Raw genomic sequence first — 18455 nt, 5'->3', positions numbered from 1 at the left:
TTGCCACCCCGCGTGACACCCTCAAAGGCACGACCAGTGGCCCTACTCAGGCCAGCATTTTGCCTCAGGCAATTGGGATCCAAGCCAATGCTCTATCTGATTTAAAAGACCAGTTAGTTCTTCAGAAGGGCTGTTTCCGCCTTCTTGGAAGAGACAAGAATGAGGGACCATGATTGGTGGGAAAGCGAGAGCCAGGCCAGCACCACTTCACACCGGTGAGCCCCCTGGTGCCTCCTCGGTCAAGGGTCTGGGAACTCTAAGACGCCATCTGCGGCTTCATGTGTACTGGCCCTTGTGTTTCTCCTTTGCCGGCTTCGTCTAATTTCCCCTGCCTGACCTCTCGGGTGCCTCCAGGATGGATGGGGTCAGTCCTCACAGAAGGCACAACTGCCCCCCGCCCACAGACTCCGCACGGATCTCTTCCTTTGCCGGACGCTGGGGGTGGGAAGATCTGCGTCAACAGAATGGAGTCCAAACGGTCTTCCCAATTGAAACAGAAGGGAAGCGATGACCTTGTTTCAAACACCCAGTTCAAGCCACCAGTTCACTTCACTAACTCAATTCAAAAACGTTTTCATTAGCACAGCAGCACCTGTTCTGCCATTATCACGTCTCAGAGATGCCACTCCTCACAGAACAGCTAATGCAAAGAAACACACTTTAATATTCATTCAGACTTAATTATAAAAGATTTAAAAAAAAAAAAACTTTTGGCCCTACGCAGCCAAAGAAGCATTTCTTTATCAACTACAGCATTGGTCAGAGCTGCCCGGCAGTCTTCAAGGACCCTCTTTTTTCCACAAAGAATACATTTTACCCTCTTTTATCCACTTTATGGACAAGCCACCCACCACCTGGAACTTGCATATCCACCCATAATCTTCATGGGGACCTCTGAGCGCAGTAAATCCAGCGTGTCAAGCCACACTTGTCAGCAGCATGAGGCAGAGAGCACTACGAATTCTTCACGGGAGACAGGCAGCTCAGAAGAGCACCACACTGAAAGACACACTGAAGAAATCCCTCCTGATGGTATCTGCTTATTTTCTCTTAAAAGCTCATCCACTTCAATTATTTACAAGTAATAAAACACTTAATAACTTCCTTTCAAAAAGCACATGTTCTGGTAATTATTCTTTGTATCCCTTTTAACTTGACTTACTGAATTTTCAATCTCTCTGGGCTGTGGGCGGGGAGTCAGGGAAGGGACCATTTGGGGTGTGCCTAGCGCTGTGGGCCAGCATGGCCCCCCCACGCACACGGTGCCCAGAGGAAAGGAAGCCCAGGGCCGGTCAGAGAGCCCAGAATGCCACCCAAGGGAGCGGGGATGCTGTCCTGACAGCAACAGGAAGCCTCTTAAGTTTTCTGAGCAAAGGAGCATAGTGCTGGCAGCAGTGACAGGAGAACGAAGGACAAAGTAAGAGGGAGAAGAAGAAAGAGAATCCCAGGCCAGGAGACACGTTCATCATCAAAGGAATTGGGAAACTCGGCACAACCTCGGGGAAACCGGAGAGTCAGCTCTGTCACCGACGGGGCCGACGGAAGCAGGTGCAGGGAGCTAAAGGGGGAAAGCCAGGCTGCGGTCTGTTTTCAGGCTGACAAATTTGAATTTTACTTGCAAAGCCATGCAGAACCCATGGACTTCTCTGTACCAGAGCGCTGTGATGAAGTTTACCTTGCTGGAAATACATAGCATAGGTCATTTCACACGGGTCAGAAGTTTGTGACCCAGGAGATAGCCAATACAAATTCTGGCTGAGGAGCTGTTTCTTCCCAAAACCTAAAGCACACCAATCATATGCGAAGTGCTTCATTCTAAGCAAAACTGGACAAATGTAAGCAATATCACATTTAGAACATTACAATGGAGCTCCATCTTACTCAAAGTTTAGGTTCTAACTGGCAGGGGTAGAGTAAACTTAACACACAATTAAATTATCCTTTAAAACTCCATTTAATCACCATAAGCACAGGCACTAGGAGGTGCTCCCCCAACAGGGTGTTGGCGGGGTGTTGGGGGGAGGGGGGGTTGGGTACAGATACAGGTTTTCTCACCTCCAATGTCACCGTCAGGCCACACGCCACACATTCACTAAGTGGGCAATCCTATAACTGCCTTTACCTTTTCCACTTTGTCTCTGCTGAGCATGTAGAATGTAATCCATTAAAGTGAAATATCCCTGTGCTACAATACCCATAAACTTCTACTGAAACATACAAAACACACTGAAAAAGTAATGAGCTCTCCTTTCAACATGGCGCTTCTCTGGCAAATGACATAGAATTTAAAACATTATCAGTGGACAAAAGTCAATCTCCACCATTGCCCAGAATCGTATCTAAGGAAGGTAAATTCATGCTCAAGTTCTGATCAGTACACAGACCTGCAGAAGACAGCCTTCTGAACACTGCGCCCTAGCAGGCTGCTGAAACGACTTCATTTCCTCATCTGTGTACGAGTGTGAGGGGTACTACAGCTTATTTACCTCAGAGGACATTCTAATAAAGGAATCATGAGTGGCACAAACACTTTGAACCTCTCAGAGAAGATGCCACATAAACTCAAGGTGTTATTACCATTATCTCTTTCTACTGAGTAGCCTGGGAAAGCTGTCAGATCTTTGAACTCATGAATTATGAACACAAAGTACTTCTTAGGTTTGTCGGCTTCAAAAGTTCAGAATACACATTTTATGGCCAAGAACAGGACAACTTTAAAACATGACACAAAACAATAAAAAGACTACCTGTTTAATGTTACATGCAATACACACACACACACACACACACACACACACACACACACTGCATTCACACATTCCTATAGCAGAACAAAGATGGCCACAACTTAAATTAAGAGTTGACCTCTTTGCATTAGTAAGTGGAGTAGATGTCCTCTGCTCTGTAATCCAGGCCTCTTAATGACTGGTTTGGTGCATAGAAGAGAGGGGTTAATGATGCTGTGCTGACTTCCAGGACTAGGTCTTAAGAGTGTCCTCCTCCTGTCTCTGTAGGAGCCCTTGAACCACAGCATAAGAAGTCCAGCTACCCTGAGACCTCCATTCTAGAGCTGCTATGTGTAGGTGCTCTTTTTTTCTTTTTTTTTTTTCTTTTTTCCATATACTGTTTATTATACATGTCATGGGATAAACACAGAGAAATACTGGCTTCAATGAGATTTAAAATGATCTTTACATCAAAAGGGCTGAGGGGCGTGGAAGGTAGGTTTGGGAAAGACAGGGTACATACATTTTTAGATTGGGATTGAAAATTTGCCTATAGCAACTTACAAATCAAGGCGCCACACAAATCCTTCAGAGTCACAAACACTCAAATACACGCAGTGTTCTTGGGAGCATGTGCAAAGTCCCTGCAGAGGGCTGTAGAAGCATCCCTCCACTGTATCCCACTTCTGCTTCCTGGCTGAGTGGCAGCTGAGCCCAGGCTTCCCGCTACCCCGACCAAGCACCACACTTGTGAATGAAGCCATCTAGGAGCCTCCAGACCACATCATCTAGCAGCTGGACAGCCCCACCTAAACCCAATGGAGAAGACTCACTCTGTTGAGCCCGGTCCAAATTCTCAACCCACAAAATGAGAAATAATTAAATAGTTGTTGATTTACACCCTTAAGTTTTGGGTATTTGGTTATGCAACAATACCTAAATATACATTAACTTTCAAACAATGTTTTTGCTGATCAACTTATGGTAAGGTGTTATGTGACACTGCTGAATAAGATAAAAAAATTCTTACATAGGCATCGCTATCAGGGCTATAAAATTCAGTACTAGCAAGTTCTCACAGCTACAGTGTATTTGAAGGCAACGTTTCGAATATTACAAAGAACTATACTTTGCAGCTCTGAAAACACCTTGAGGAAATGACTTCCTGTTGAGGTCACCTCTCACTAGTCATGCCACAAACACTTGAAGCACAGTGTTAGGCTCTTGGCTTGCTAAGGGCACAGCACTTCACTGGCACTGGAAAAGAACTTCAAATGATTTCAAGGAAGCTGGCAAAATCTATGTGAAGAACAGCAGCTCGGGAGGGAACACAATTCCAGACTTCAAGTTATATTACAAAGCTGTAGCAATCAAAACAGTATGGTACTGGCACAAAAAATTGGTCACATAGAGTGATGGAATTGAACAGAAAACCCAGACATAAACCCACATTATATGGCCAACTAATCTTCAATAAAGAAGGAAAGAATATCCAAGGGAAAAAAGATAGCCTCTTCAACAAATGGTGTTGGGAAAATTAGAGCACAAAGTGATGCTTACGGGGGAGGGGGGGGTGCAGTGGTGAAATAGGCGATGGGGATTAAAGAGTGGACTTGTCACGATGAGCACCAGGTGATGTATGGAAGGGCTGAATCACTTATATTGTACGCCTGAAACTAACATAACACTGTTAACTAAGTGAAATTAAAATAAAAACTTAAAAGAAAAAAGAAAAGCTTAGTTATCTGTCCACTTTTCCCTACCTTCAATAAAATAGAAAACATATAAAAACATAGGACATAAGGAGACATATTGACAGAAATAGCAATGCCATATTGAAGATACAAGAACTGATCATGGTCAAAGACTCAGACCAGAAGCACATATTTGCCAGCATCAGCCAGGCCACCCTCGGCACTCTGGTGTGGGAATGGGAAAGGGTGCATGAGAATATTCTAAGAAGCAGAGTATGAAAAGTGTGTAAAAGGAACCCACTACTGGCTTTGAAAGTGTGCCTGTGGGCATTATTTACTGTGACACCCTAAAATGCAAGGGCCACAGCAGTCTGTCACAGTGTAGTAAGTCATGGTGCAGGCTTTGTATCAGAGGGGTCCACCTAAGATGGACCATCAGGCATCAGATGTGCAACCTTTTGCAACTTTCTCATCCTCTGTAGCCTCAGTGTCCTTACCCGTAAACTTGGGATTGAATCAACACTGCCCTCCACCCTACTTATTAACATATACACACAAAGCACTGGGCCCAGTACTTAGGGCCTGACACACAAGATGCCCCATAAATGCTAACCATTACTGCTGATAATGGTACACCCACCAATATTCCTGATTCTCCCCGCACCCCTATGAAACTCCTCAATGACTTGGGGCTGAGAAAACTTGATAGGTATCCCAGTTAAAGGTCCTTTCTCAACATCTACCCAACCTGACAGGCAAGTAAATAATGTCTCAATACAGCACATCCTGTGTAAGAGCTTTCAATCATCAGTGCTGACCTAAAAATCTTAGTAACACCAAAAGCAAAGACTATACTGAGAATACCACTCCCCTGAAATCTAAAAAGAAAGCAGTTTCCCTCCTAATATGTAGGAAAAACAACCCAAAAAGAAAAGCTTTACCGGTTCAGCTTAAAGATCTGAAGCACACCATTCACCTTTCAAAACAGACTATGAGCTGTCTCAAATTCCCCGAAATTAAAAAAGTTCTTACCAAAAAGGGGGGGGGGGGTATGTGAGGTGATGAATGCAATGTATTACAGAAAATCTTCACAATGTGTATCAGATCATCACACTGTACACTTTAAATGTTATCTGTCAATAAAGCTAGAACAATGACGACAAAGAATACTCCAGAGATTGTTTCTCTACAGTTTTACAGAAAGTTATTCTGGAAAGTTTTTGAAAGTACCATCCCACACTTTCATTAGCCAAGCACAAAAACTCAGGAAGTTGTGAAGGGAAGAGAGAGAGAGAAATTCCCATCTCCCATGTGGCCACATCTCTTTTTTGTATCCTGTATGAAACAAAAACTTTCAATTTCAAATGCACTCATGTGAAACCATGTTTACAAACACACACTGGAAGGGATCCAAGCCAAAATATGAACACTGCACAAAGAGATAAAGTTTCATTACTTTAATCACTACCTAGCAACTGCCCGAAACACATATGGAGAGAGGGAGAAACATTATTTTAATAAGATGTTTAAGGCCCTCAAACAGAGAAAGATAATCGTCAATAGTGTGGTATGGAAAGATAAATGAGAAAAGGTGATCCACTTGAATAGGAAGACAGTCCACTGTTGACAGCTTGGCAAGTCTAACACGGTAACGCTGCTGTGCCCAGGAGCTGAGCAAGTCTTCAAGACGCCACTCCCTACGTAGTATGATAAACAGGTCAGCTCTTGGGTGAAGTCCTCAGGTGATTGGCACCAGGTGCCTTTAGCTGAACTAAAGCATTAAAAGTTGCATCAATCTGTCAATCCTTACACTTACCTACCTAAACAAAAGATGTTTTGTGTTCATTTATTGCTGATTTAGCTCCCCAAAATCACCTTCTTAAGATCCAGAGAAGGGTAAAGAATAGGATGGGTACATGAATTATAGAGGCCTATAGAATAAAGGATTACAGAGGTCACATTTTTATGTCAGCTTTTCCATTTTATTTTACAACTGAGATAATCTCTTTGAACCCCCGGGTATTCTTGGAACTAGTACTAGTTAGTAAATTCTGAAGTTTTTAAAAGCATTTCTGTATTTTATAAGTATAAATACTATTTATAATTTCTTAGTTTTATTCTTTCCAAGTTTCAAAAGATATTTTTAAATGGAAATGTATAACCAGTTTTTTAAAATACAACAAAGAAATTTTACATAATTTCCGTTGATGCAGCAGAATGACAGCTGCAATTTTAGAAAGTTACAAGGGCTAATAGTAAAAACAAGTAAAAAGTGACACAGGCTAAGATAGTTGGACAAACACATTTCTCCTTGGTCTGTAAAAGAATCAGCTTTAACCACTAAGTGATCAGAACATTTGCTTTCCTCTATTTTCAACTAATTCACTAGTAAATACTAATACTGGAATTTCTATAGTTCTTTTTTTTTTTAAGATTTTATTCATTTATTCGACAGACAGATCACAAGGAGGCAGAGAGAGAGAGGGGAAAGCAGACTTTCTGTTGAGCAGACAGCCCGTTATGGGACTCGATCCCAGGACCCTGAGATCATGACCTGAGTCGAAGGCAGAGGCAATCCCCTGAGCCACCCAGGAAAAAGTGACCCCTTAACAAATCATCCTGAAAAATGACCATTTGGTATCACAAATCAAATAAAAATCAACTTTATGAATAAGCCATTAAAATTGTGTTTAATCTGTATTTAAAACTTGAAGAAAAAGACCTAAGAGTCTGTTATATGAAGAAGCATTACCTACATTAAGTCACTTAATGTTCATTCCTCCAACCAAAAGATAGCATCCCCAAGTTACAGATGGGAAAACTGAGGCAAACAAAGTTTGTGGGACTTGCCAAAGTTCAAAACTACTGGAAACCAAAACCAAAACTGGAAAAACTGTGGACATCCTGGGAAAATCTAAATCAGTGTCACTGGGATTTAACTTCTTAAATTGCAGAAAAATGTTTCCATGGTTTTTTAAGGAAGAACAGTTTTACCACAAATTCAATTTCCCACATCCAGCACAGTTCTAATGAGGATGAAAAGAAACAATTTAGAAGAGTTGATTCAAGTGAGACAATCACTGACAACCACTCATTGCACAAATGAAAGAACAGTACAGCTAACATCTACTCCATTTTACCCATACGATGCATTTTTTTACATTCTCTCTTCAAACCCTAACAACAATCCCATGAAGTAAGTGTCACTAAAAGCCAAGGATCCTGGGCTTATGGAGGTTACCCTTCTTGCTCTCAGACACACAAACGCAGAATCTGCAATCTACTCTTCTGAATCCTGGTCCAGAGTGTGTCAATCTGATATGCTGCCTCCTAGGAGACAAAAACACCCATAACCAAACTTTCCACGGTCAGCCAACTGTGTTTTTCCAAACATCTGTGTTTTAAAAAGTGGCTCATAAAATACAAAAGATAAAACTGACCCCACCATAGAACGTTCAGGGTTTTATCACTCTTCCAAGTTTCCTTGGGGGGAAAAAAAAATCCTGACAGTATGTGTCTTCAAAATCTAAAATATACTCCTTTCATAGTTCTCAGACAGTACAAATGCTCAAATACCACCATCCGCCAGATGTAGTTGCTGAAGCATTATCAATCCAACTGATGCACTTTCACTAATAGGTCCTCTTGATTTGCCTGAAAGGTTTTTTTCCCAGGTCTCTAACAGAGTGGTAAAAGTACCAAATCCTACATTCAACTTTAATGGATTCAGTGATTTGTCATATCCTGTGTGGTGGTACCTCGGGAACCAATATCCTGTACATTTTACCTCCCTCTTTTGCAGGTGCTGCTGGCTGTAATAAGAGAAATTTCAGTTTAGAGTATAACCCTGCTGGGCAGGAACCCAGCTAACTATTCACATATGACTTTGCACACTGGGTTTCAGAATTATAAATTATGCATCTTAAATGCCTTTGTGGTAGAACAAAGTTTGTTCCCTGGAAAATTGTTTACTTTTTAATTCTATATCTAATATTGCACTCAGAAAATTAAAACAGACTAAAAAATCTTCCAGTATTTACTGTATACATTAAAGAAACAGAAAACTCAGTCTCATATCAGCAACCTACATAAAAATGGTATTATCTCTTTATATTTTTAATCTGTTAATACAACATAGTTTTGGTATTTAGTAATCTTAGGTTTCTGAGATATGTAGCGAATTATTTTCTGAAGTGCTAGAGAAGGCATTTTTATTGTATGAATTTTACTGTATGAATTTTTATTGATTTTTATTGTGGAATATCTCAAACAGGCCTTTCCCAAAATATAAACCCTTTCATATAAATTAGTTTTCTACTCTCAAGGGATGTGATAGAAATAACAAGAACAAGAAAAACCACACACCAGAAAAAATGTCTGGGTTCCAAAAATTAGGTCATACAGAATTTGAATATTAAAGATAATCAAAAGGGAAGAATATTACTGCCATGTCTAAAACCACTTAAATTTATACTACTATCAAAATAACAACTTCAAGACTACATATGTGTATGTACGTGTATACACATATCCTACATTTAGTATCAGGCACTATCACATACTCAGTTATACTTCACAAAGGGATAGTGTCATTAAGTCACTTCTGAGCATGTAATTTATCCTAAAAGACACTTCTCTTGAAATGGTAAGGAATTCTGAAGGACACTCCAGGCAAAATACATCCTAACTTCCAACAGCGTGTGTTTGACCCCACGGTCAACTCCCATCATTTCAAAGTAAGGGAAGCAAAATACTTTCGCAGGGAGGTGGGTGGGTCAGGGATTCTGCACCTGCCTGCTCTGAAAAGTCACTCTACATCACCCATACCTCATGGTTCCATGAGCACCGTAACCAACAATATAGACTAGGTCGGAGCATCTCTAGCTCTGGGGACTGGCATCGGGAGCCCAGCCCAGAACTTCTGAATACAGGAAGATGAAGATGGCGAAACGAAGCCTCACGAACTTGTGAGATTTGCCAAAGCTCAAAATGACTGAGGGTCAAAACCAAAAACTGGAAAAGCTCTTCCACAATGGACATCTTTGGAACCTCTTAATCAGCCTTCACTCAATAAAGGCAGCTGGTGAGCTAGGCAGGAAGAAATCCCTGGCTGACGGTGAGCAGGTGAACTTCCGGGGAAGCCTGCAAGGAAGAAGTTAACAAAGGCGAGTCCAGGGGCTTGGAGTCTTAGCAGCAAACAGCTTACCAGACAGCAACAGGTCAGAGTGAGAGGCCCAAGAAAGCAGGGTTTACACACTGTATACAAAACTCCTAAAAATAGCCAGTTTTCACTTGAGATTTCTGAGCATCTCTGATGCAGTAATACATGTTTATGGGACTCTCAGAACTATAAAACACCTAAAAAGCGAGCTTTATTCACAGTAACCTATGGAGTCTATTTTTTAACATCTTTGCTGAGACAGAATCACAAACCATAAAATTCACCCATTTAAACTGTACAACTCAAAGATTTTTATTATATTCGCAGAGTCATACAATCACTCACTATCTAAATTTAGAATATTCTCATTACCCCCAAAGCAAACCCACGAGTAGCCATTCTCCATTACTCACTCCCAAACCCAGTCCTCTATAACCACTACTCTACTTTCTCTACCTACAGATGTGCCTGTGTCAGGTCATTTTTGTATATACGGAATCATGTAATATACATGGGCTTCTGTGCCTGGCACAGTGTTTGCAAGGTTCATTCACGTTGCAGCATGAATCAGTATTTCACTCATTCTTATGGCTGAGTAATATTCTAATGTATGGATAGACCATATATTGCTCTGTTGGACATCTGGGTTGTTTCCAATTGGGAGCTGTTATGGAGAATGCTGCTATGAAGACTCATGTACATGATTTTTGGGTAGACATGTTTTTATTTCTATTCTATATTTTACAGTCTGTTTTTAAGAGAAAAAAATTAAATAATTGACATTTCATGTGGATTTGGAGATTTCAATTTTATTTCTAAGTTCCAATATCAATGGATAGAAGAAAAAGATAAGCAAAAGTAATATTTAATGTTATAAGCCACCTGAAGATGGCAAGGCAGACCCAAGAAGATGCAAAGCTATGAAAAAAAAAGTCACATGTACATACTCCTTCCAAGTGAAAGAAATCTTAAAGATAAAATGACTAAAAAGCAAACAAAGATCACCTTTCTACCATGTTCACACAGCTCTGCATTGCTTTTCATAAAGCTTTCTCTTTTCTATGTAAAACAGAAAAGATACCAAAAATAGGTAAAATTATATAAATTTCTGATTCCCCAACTCTCTGTACGGCCACTAACCTTGGTTCTGGCTAGACCTGGTGTATGAGTGGCCACGTGGGAGGAGGAAAACACACTGTGTGGGCTGAACCAACTATTTTACCCTGTGGAAAATGAACTGAGGAAATACCTCCCTGGACCAGTTTTACACATTTCTTTCCATCCCCGAAAAAAATGCATAAGGCTCCAAACATCTATTATGTGTCCAACATCACTAAGCTGCCTCCAATTCTACAGGGAAGTACAAAGCTCCCAGGACAGAAGGATGAGCTATGGGTTAGGGGTACAAGTGAGACTGAGTGCTGCCTCCGTGACCAACTCATCCAGGTCTGCCATGAGCCAAGAAGCACCTCACGTCAGCCAGACTCTCTCTGTGAATCTCAGATCCTAAACATTTCTATTTACTGCTGGCACTTACCCAAGGATCTCAACTGACAGAATTAGAGGCGCCAGACCCAACATAGGTATGTTTCCGGGCCAGATTCCCACACTGCTCTGGCCACCTGCCTTGAACCAGGCCCAATGCAAACCCTATGACTATCCCTCTGCTTGGTCTGAAAACAGACTGAACTCCTTCAAAAGAGCTGAGACAAATAGAGTAACTTCCAGGGACTCCAAATCACACTAAATCTTACTATCAATTATAATCTGTTTGTACCAATATGCCAGACACATCAAACCCTAAAGGGCTGGTCATACAGTCTTCCAAGTAAAAGTATACTTTTTGTGTAATAATGCATGCGATGTGTTTATCCTGAGCTTTTTATTTACTCAACCGGTTAAGATTCCTCTGCAGCAGATGTTGGCTCTCCAAGTAAGACTGAGGCAGGACTGCCACCCTCAAGCATGTCCCCAGAGGGAGATGGAGCTCAGTTGTGTTCTGCAGATAAGCACTGTTAACAGAGGGCACAGTAACGCTCATTCACCCAGGTCAGTCCAGGAGCTAAGGCCCCAGGAGAAGCACAGACTGGAGAGCCTCAAACATCCTGAGACGCAGGGCCAGCCTCCCAAAGATGCTGGTTTGAGACGAGGCTCAAAAGATGAGCAGACACAGACAGTGGGCATGGGGGCAGCATACAGAAGAACAGACAACACCACGGCAGAGGCAGAAACGTGTGAGCAAGTGCCTGTGGGTAGAATATGGGATGGGGAAGCCAGGTGAGGGAGTGGCTAGAGGCAGGAGGGGTCCCACAAGGGACAGGTTGTGCTGAGGTGATGTGCAGAGGCACTTACACAAAAGACTACAATGAGATTTGCGTTTTTAGAAAGATCAGCCTTTCAGACAGGTTGCATTTCTTTTTCACTTTGAGAGGGAAGACAGAAAATGTTCATAAAACAACATTTATTTCACTTCACTATTTGTTTGCTTGTCCCTATTGTCATTCAAACTCTGCCACAATGTAACTATTTCCCCAAGTTTCAATAAGCTTGTAAGAGTGTAACAACAAGCAGTTATATATGTATTTGCAGGAAAAGCTCATACCAACTGTTAAGACTTTTCATAAAAAACCATGACTTAGGGATGTCTGGGTGACTCAGTGGGTTAAGCCGCTGCCTTCGGCTCAGGTCATCAGCCCAGGGTCCTGGGATCGAGTCCTGCATTGGGCTCCTTGCTTGGCAGGGAGTCTGCTTCTCTATCTGCCTCCGCCTCCCACTCTGACTACTTGTGCACTTCCTTTCTCATGCTCTCTCACTCTCTCTGACAAATAAATAAAATCTTTTTTAAAAAATGACTTATCATGTTTTTAGTAATCAGCAGTACCCCCCCCAAAAAAAGCACATTTTCAAAAGTTATTGTTGGTAAACTCAAGTTTGTTTTAATAACAACGAATCACTATTAAACAACTCAGGTTTCCATGCTTCAGGGACAAAAGCAGTGGCCCACAGGCCAGAGGCCCAGATGATCAAGCTAGAGTAAAGCCAATATTGGCTGCATTTATGTTCCCTGACACACATACACACAAGCGTGTGGGTGCACGCACACACACACACACACACACACACACACAGAGGCACACACTTTGCTCCTCTGACTGCTGTGCTGCTTAGGCAAATATTAATATTTTTACCTATTCTTTAATTAAATGACATACTACCTTCTTTAGTAAAGAGGAAAAAACAAGCAGGAATGATAGGATACTTGGGAAAGTTTCCCAGGCAAGTAAAACTGGTGAGTAAAACACCAGTGATTCAGCTCTAGCACTAAAGACTCTCCCATTCATCATCTGTTCAGTACTCACATTAACCCTGCCAAGGGAGTAACCCACTTTAGACAGAGGAAAAATGAGTTTCTGTAGGGTTAGTTTGCCCCAAGGTTAACTGGTAATACAGAACAGTAATACCTACCAATAATAAATAAACCTAGGTCTCCAAACCCAATCCAAAGTTCTCACTGTCCCCTAAGAGAAGAGGGCTATGGGGGAAGGCAGGGAATTAACAGGTTCCAGCAACTTCCCTCCCTCACTTTACCCTACTCCTATTCCTTCTCAGCATTCAGCAGCACTTTGGACAGAAGGCAGATCTCATCCAAACAGCTGCTCCAGATGTTCTCCCAGAGGACCAGAAGTCCATACTGCTGCCCTGGCCAAATACCCGACTCCCTCCCATACCATCCAACCATATAAAGTCCCAGTGTCATGCCCCCGCATCCACAGTCCTCCTGATCCTGACCCACCACCTGGCATGAATGCCCCTCAGGAGCCACAGCAACCCAGAAAGCCTGAATCAACTGTGTTCACACTGTTCCCCTTCATGCAATCCCTTCCTTCCCAGCTTGCAGACACAGGAGATGCCTCCAGAGGCTCATGCCTGGACCCCACTGCAGACCTGCAGAAGCAGGACATCTTAGGCAGGGAGGTGCTTTCTGAGATCGCTCCACTAGCCAGTTAGGAAGCACTGCCCTCTAGTAGGGCCAGCCTCCTGGCTCACTAAGCCCAATAACAACTCTAGGGACAAAAGAGGATTTCCCCTCCCCCACCCAATGCCTAATGACCACTCACATCTCTGAACTCCAGAAGCAATTACTGTCTGCACCACCCTGTTGCCAAGCAGTGCTCCCACCTACTATTACTATTGTATGTACTCATCTGGTCTCCTAGATATTCTTCTCAAGTGCAACAATTTCATCTAATACTTCTCCATAGAGCATAACATTTTGTACACAGCAGCCCTCCAAAATAGCAACATTTTTTTTTTAAACAAACACGAAGACTTTCTTATCTTTCTCCTAGCCAGATTTAGGATGTACAGCAGGAAAAAAGGGAAGCCTCAGGGCCAGACTTGATTCACTCAAAATTAAGGAGTGGCCCGCAAAGAAAACCTCAGAAACCAAGGGCACCACACTTAAAAGTCACTGCAGTTGGTGCTCTGAACCCTGTGTCCATCAGGATTCAAGGATGAGTCAGGCTGCAGGCATGAGAAGAACGAACAGACCCATATACAGCAGACAGTCCTCGAGACTAGTTCCTCCAACAGAATTCTCGGTGTCTAGCAGAACACCCTCCTTAAACAGGGTCTGGATGAGGATGGGTGGATGGAGATGGAACAGTCAAAACATTTTCACCCATCAGTGATCATAAGCAGAAAAACATTTTTCCACTAGAGGAAAAAAAAAAATCATGACTGTAAGCCTTTAAATATCTGCTTATTGAGGACATTTCTGGTATTGTCACATCACTCCACTGTCCAAAAAAATTGATTTGTTTAACCTGAAAAAAGCTCAAATACAATGCCAAATAAAATAGCCCCATGACACTACAAAATGCTTATTGCAGAGAAAACTTTAGTGACTTGGGATCTTTCCTTCCCTTTTCCTTTCTTCTTATTGGGGGAGCGGGTGGAGGTGGGGGGAAATTTTAGCTGATTTTTATACAACGCTATAAACATGGTCTTTCCACATTTTTCCCCACCAGATGGGAGTCTGTCAAGCCACAGGTCACCTAGCAACTTAAACACCACTCTGCTACCCAATTCTTCATACAAAACTTACTTTGTCCTATTAAACAATAAGCGGTAAAGAAGAGAGAATAAGAGTTAAAGCAAGTGTTAATATGTGTTTGCTTCATAATCACCTTAAATGAGGTGGAAGAAAAGGGAAGAAAGACTAAACTTTAATCTTAACCGTTACCTAACAATTTAAGAAGAAAAAACACCAATGAAGACACTCAGCCTCTGACAACATCTGAGCTCAACAGTCTTGTGATTCAATGATTAAACTTTGTGTACTACAAAGTCCATCTTAAAATTCACCCACTGAACTGTGAATTGCACTGAAAGAGCCTTTAAATAATTTTAGAACGCCCTGACTCATCTCTGACTCCTCCCCCTCATTTATATCCAACTCCAATGCTACCATCACCCTGAGAATCACCCTTCCTTCCATCTACACCTGGTGATCTCACATTTACCCTCTAAAAACTCAGCTCAAGGGGCACCTGGGTGGCTCAATTGGTTAAACAACTATCAACTATCCTCTTTGGCTCAGGTCATGATCCTGGAGTCCTGGGACCAAGTCCCTTGGGCTCCCTGCTCAGCAGGGAGTCTGTTCTTCCTCTAACTTTCCCCCTTCTCGTGCTGGCTCTCTCTCTCTCTCTCTCTCAAATAAATAAAATCTTTTAAAAAAAATACAAATAGAATAAAAACTAGCTCATAGGGGCACCTGGGTGGCTCAGTGGGTTGAGCCGCTGCCTTCGGCTCAGGTCATGATCTCAGGGTCCTGGGATCGAGTCCCGCATCGGGCTCTCTGCTCAGCAGGGAGCCTGCTTCCTTCTCTCTCTCTCTCTGCCTGCTTCTCTGCCTACTTGTGATCTCTGTCTGTCAAATAAAATAAATAAAATCTTAAAAAAAAAAAAAAAAAACTAGCTCATATAACCCTTCTCTTAGGCATGCCTCCCCAGACTCTTAAGAAAACTGCACTCCCTTTTCCAGGTCACTGGGAAACAACTACACTAATATTTAAAACCAAGGTCCAGATCTATCACTAAGAGTCTTCAGGTACATCTACCAACACCACAGACACAGTCCCTTCTCCAGGCACCACAGCATGATAGTCTACAGCACGGTCACCTTCACTTAAGGACAATGGAGCCTCTTGTCCTAGACCCTGACACTCCCAACTTTCACAAAGCAGCCAGTGGGCTCCCTAGATTTCCAGCACCCAGAATGATGCCTTTAATACAGTAAATGCTTAAGAATTTCTGTAGAAGGAATGAATGATTTGATCAAATCAACGACTACAGTTTTATCTCCCAAACGGGTTTTTCAACCAAAGTCCATGGTGTGCATAGTGAAAGAGAACTAATTTTAACCATGTAAAATGAAACGAAATGTCCTCTCTGTTCAGTAACACAGGCACACTGCCTAGGTTGTATTATTGTATTTCTCTTCCCTTTCACAACTTATTTTGGTCTCCAAAATGCATATGCAATCTGATTATTGATTTAGAACATTTAGATCATAAACTGCCATTCATAAACAATTTTTTAAAATGTTAAATGTAGGTTTTAGAGTTCTGTTTTCCCTTGTCAGCACTGTAAGATAAACGGGTGCCCAATTTCCACTAATTGTATTTGATTTTCAATAACAGTTAAACCAACTGTAAGAAGCATTTTAGAGCTGTTAAATATAGTCAACATCTTCCATCTTTCTGTCAGGTTCCTAAACGTTTCCCCAGATAATCTTCAAAAGGCCAAATTTATGCTATTCTATTCAATATATACTATAAACCAAACAACAGTGTAGAAAGTTTTTCTCCCTTAATTTCGGAGAAAATTGGATTATGCAGCCTGTATACACCGAAGTGGGCAATGCCACCGGTCCCTCTTGTCTGCTGCCCCACAGCCTGCACAGGAACTAGGCCACTCCACCACCGAAAACATGAGAAATTTTTTAAGTGAACATGCTTTCCACCAAACGTTACTCTACAGCAAAGGAAATATCCTCAGGTGCTTGACAGAAACTTCGGAGGCGTGGGCTGTTGTCAAACAGACAGCAGATAAAACAATTTAACAAAATGCCTTTTCACTTCTGACACATTGTAGAGGAATGCAGTTAAGTGGAGACAATGTTATCACTCCACGAAGAAAAAGGGAAATCTACTCCACTCCGAAATCAGGCCCCAGCTCCGCAGCCTCAGCACCATATGGAACTAGTTCCAGATAGGTATACGCTGAGGTCCTCGGCAGGAAAACTTTTAATTCAGTGACTGATCAGGGCTGTGCCTTTTAAAGGAGTCCTCCTGCACGGGAGCCTCCCAAGCACCGAGATTCCGTCCCCAACCAATGTCCGCGAGCCCGTGGGAGCGGGCGTCCCTCTCGGGGCTGCCGGCGACTGTCCCCCACCAGCTGCCCCCGAACCGCGCTGGGGCGGCCCTGCCCGCGGGCAACCGGGAGCGAAGGGCTCGTGGCTTCGGCTCCTTCCCCCGCCCGGACGAAGGCAGTGCTGGAGCACAAACGCCCGGCTCTCCGCCGTGTGGGGAATAATTAAACTCTCCTCCAACCAAAAAAGTTCCCTTTCCCCAGCCTTTGCCGCGGGGCCTGGGAGCGGGGAAAGGCCTGAGGCTGGATTTCCACCGCCTGCAGCCGGGGGAGAGGCGTCCCGCCAGGCTTCGCCCGCGCTCCGGAGGGCTGGGTTCGGGCTCGGCCCCTAACAGGCTCCGAAGGGACTCCGGTGGCCGACGCCCGCCCCGCGGCCGGAGCCCCGAGGGAGAGGCGGCCTGCGCTCGACCAGGAGGAGCCGCGGGGTCCGGCGCGCTCACCCGGGGCTGCACCCGCGCCCGCCCCACCGGCCAGGCCCGCGCGGAGAACTTTGCCGCCCGCAGCTCGGGGCCGGGGGCGCCCGCGAGGCCCCGGCCGGGCCGCCGCACTTTCCCTTTCCCCGCCTCCCCTCCGTCTCCCTCCTCCCCTTTCCAGGAAGCGCCATATTGATCCCGGCGCCTTCCCCCTCCTCCTCTTCCTCCTCCCTCTCCTCCTCCCCCCTTCTCCCGCCCCCACCCCCGGCGCCCCGTGCGCCCCCGGCTCCTCACCTTGGCGATGGCCTTCCGGTAGCGGGTCACGGCTTGCTGGATGAGGCTGAAAACTTTCATGTGGCCGTCTCCGCACGGCACGACCACCCGGGTCCTCCCGAAGCACACGGTCACTTTCATGCCGCCGCCGCCGCCGTCGCGGGCCGGCCCGCGCCCCAAGCTGACCGCGGCGGGAGTGGCCCCGGGCAGGGGCGGCTGGACGCTGGGAGCGGCGGGGCCGCTGCACGGGCGCGCGGGAGGCTAGGGGCGCGGGCAAGCGGCGGCGCCGGGGGGCCGCTCGGCTAGCATGCCCGGCCCGGCCCGGCCGCCCTCGCCTGGCCCGGAGCTCGCCTCGCCTCTCCCCCGCTGCAGCGCCCGCAGCCTCCGGCCACCTGTTCGGCGTCTCGGCGCGCTTGACGGCGGCGGCCCGGGGCTGTGTGGCGCTCGCGCTCACTCGGGGCCGCTGGGGGAGGGGCGGCGGCGAGGGGAGGGGAGGAGGAGGAGCAGGGCCGGGCACACAACACCGCGCACATGCGGCAGGGGGAGGCGCGGCCCGCTCCCCGCGCGGGGCGGAGCGCACGCCCGCGGGCCCACGCCCCCGCCGACTCCCTCCCCGGGGCGCGGGCGGCCGCGGGACCCCGACCGCACGGCCCGCCCCGGCCGGCTGTCTTCCGCCTGGGCCAGCCCTTTCCCGAGCGCCGCCGCGGAGGTGGAGGTCGCGGCACCCCTCCCCTCGCCTCGCCGACCCCCGCGCT

At 44.9% G+C, this 18455-nt stretch overlaps 1 protein-coding gene across 28 annotated transcripts in view; it reads right to left on the bottom strand.

The window, feature by feature from the left end:
* PARD3 (par-3 family cell polarity regulator) overlaps positions 1-18240 on the bottom strand; it is a 649140-nt gene extending 630900 nt beyond the window's left edge. For 11 of the 28 annotated variants that reach the window (XM_082739710.1, XM_082739691.1, XM_082739711.1 and 8 more), the window contains exon 1: positions 17722-18236. In XM_082739710.1, coding sequence (XP_082595836.1) covers positions 17722-17841 — 120 coding nt within the window. In that variant the 5' untranslated portion in view covers positions 17842-18236. Of the gene's footprint in view, positions 1-17721 lie in introns of all 28 variants that reach the window. The other 17 variants (XM_082739689.1, XM_082739714.1, XM_082739716.1 and 14 more) reach the window with 4 other exon arrangements.
* Positions 18241-18455: the final 215 nt, after the last annotated feature.

This window comes from Mustela nivalis (assembly GCF_964662115.1).
Source record: "Mustela nivalis genome assembly, chromosome: 7".
NCBI classification, from domain to species: Eukaryota; Metazoa; Chordata; class Mammalia; order Carnivora; family Mustelidae; genus Mustela; species Mustela nivalis.
Note: the sequence above shows the minus strand (reverse complement) of the source record. Positions and strands in the feature narration are given on the sequence as shown.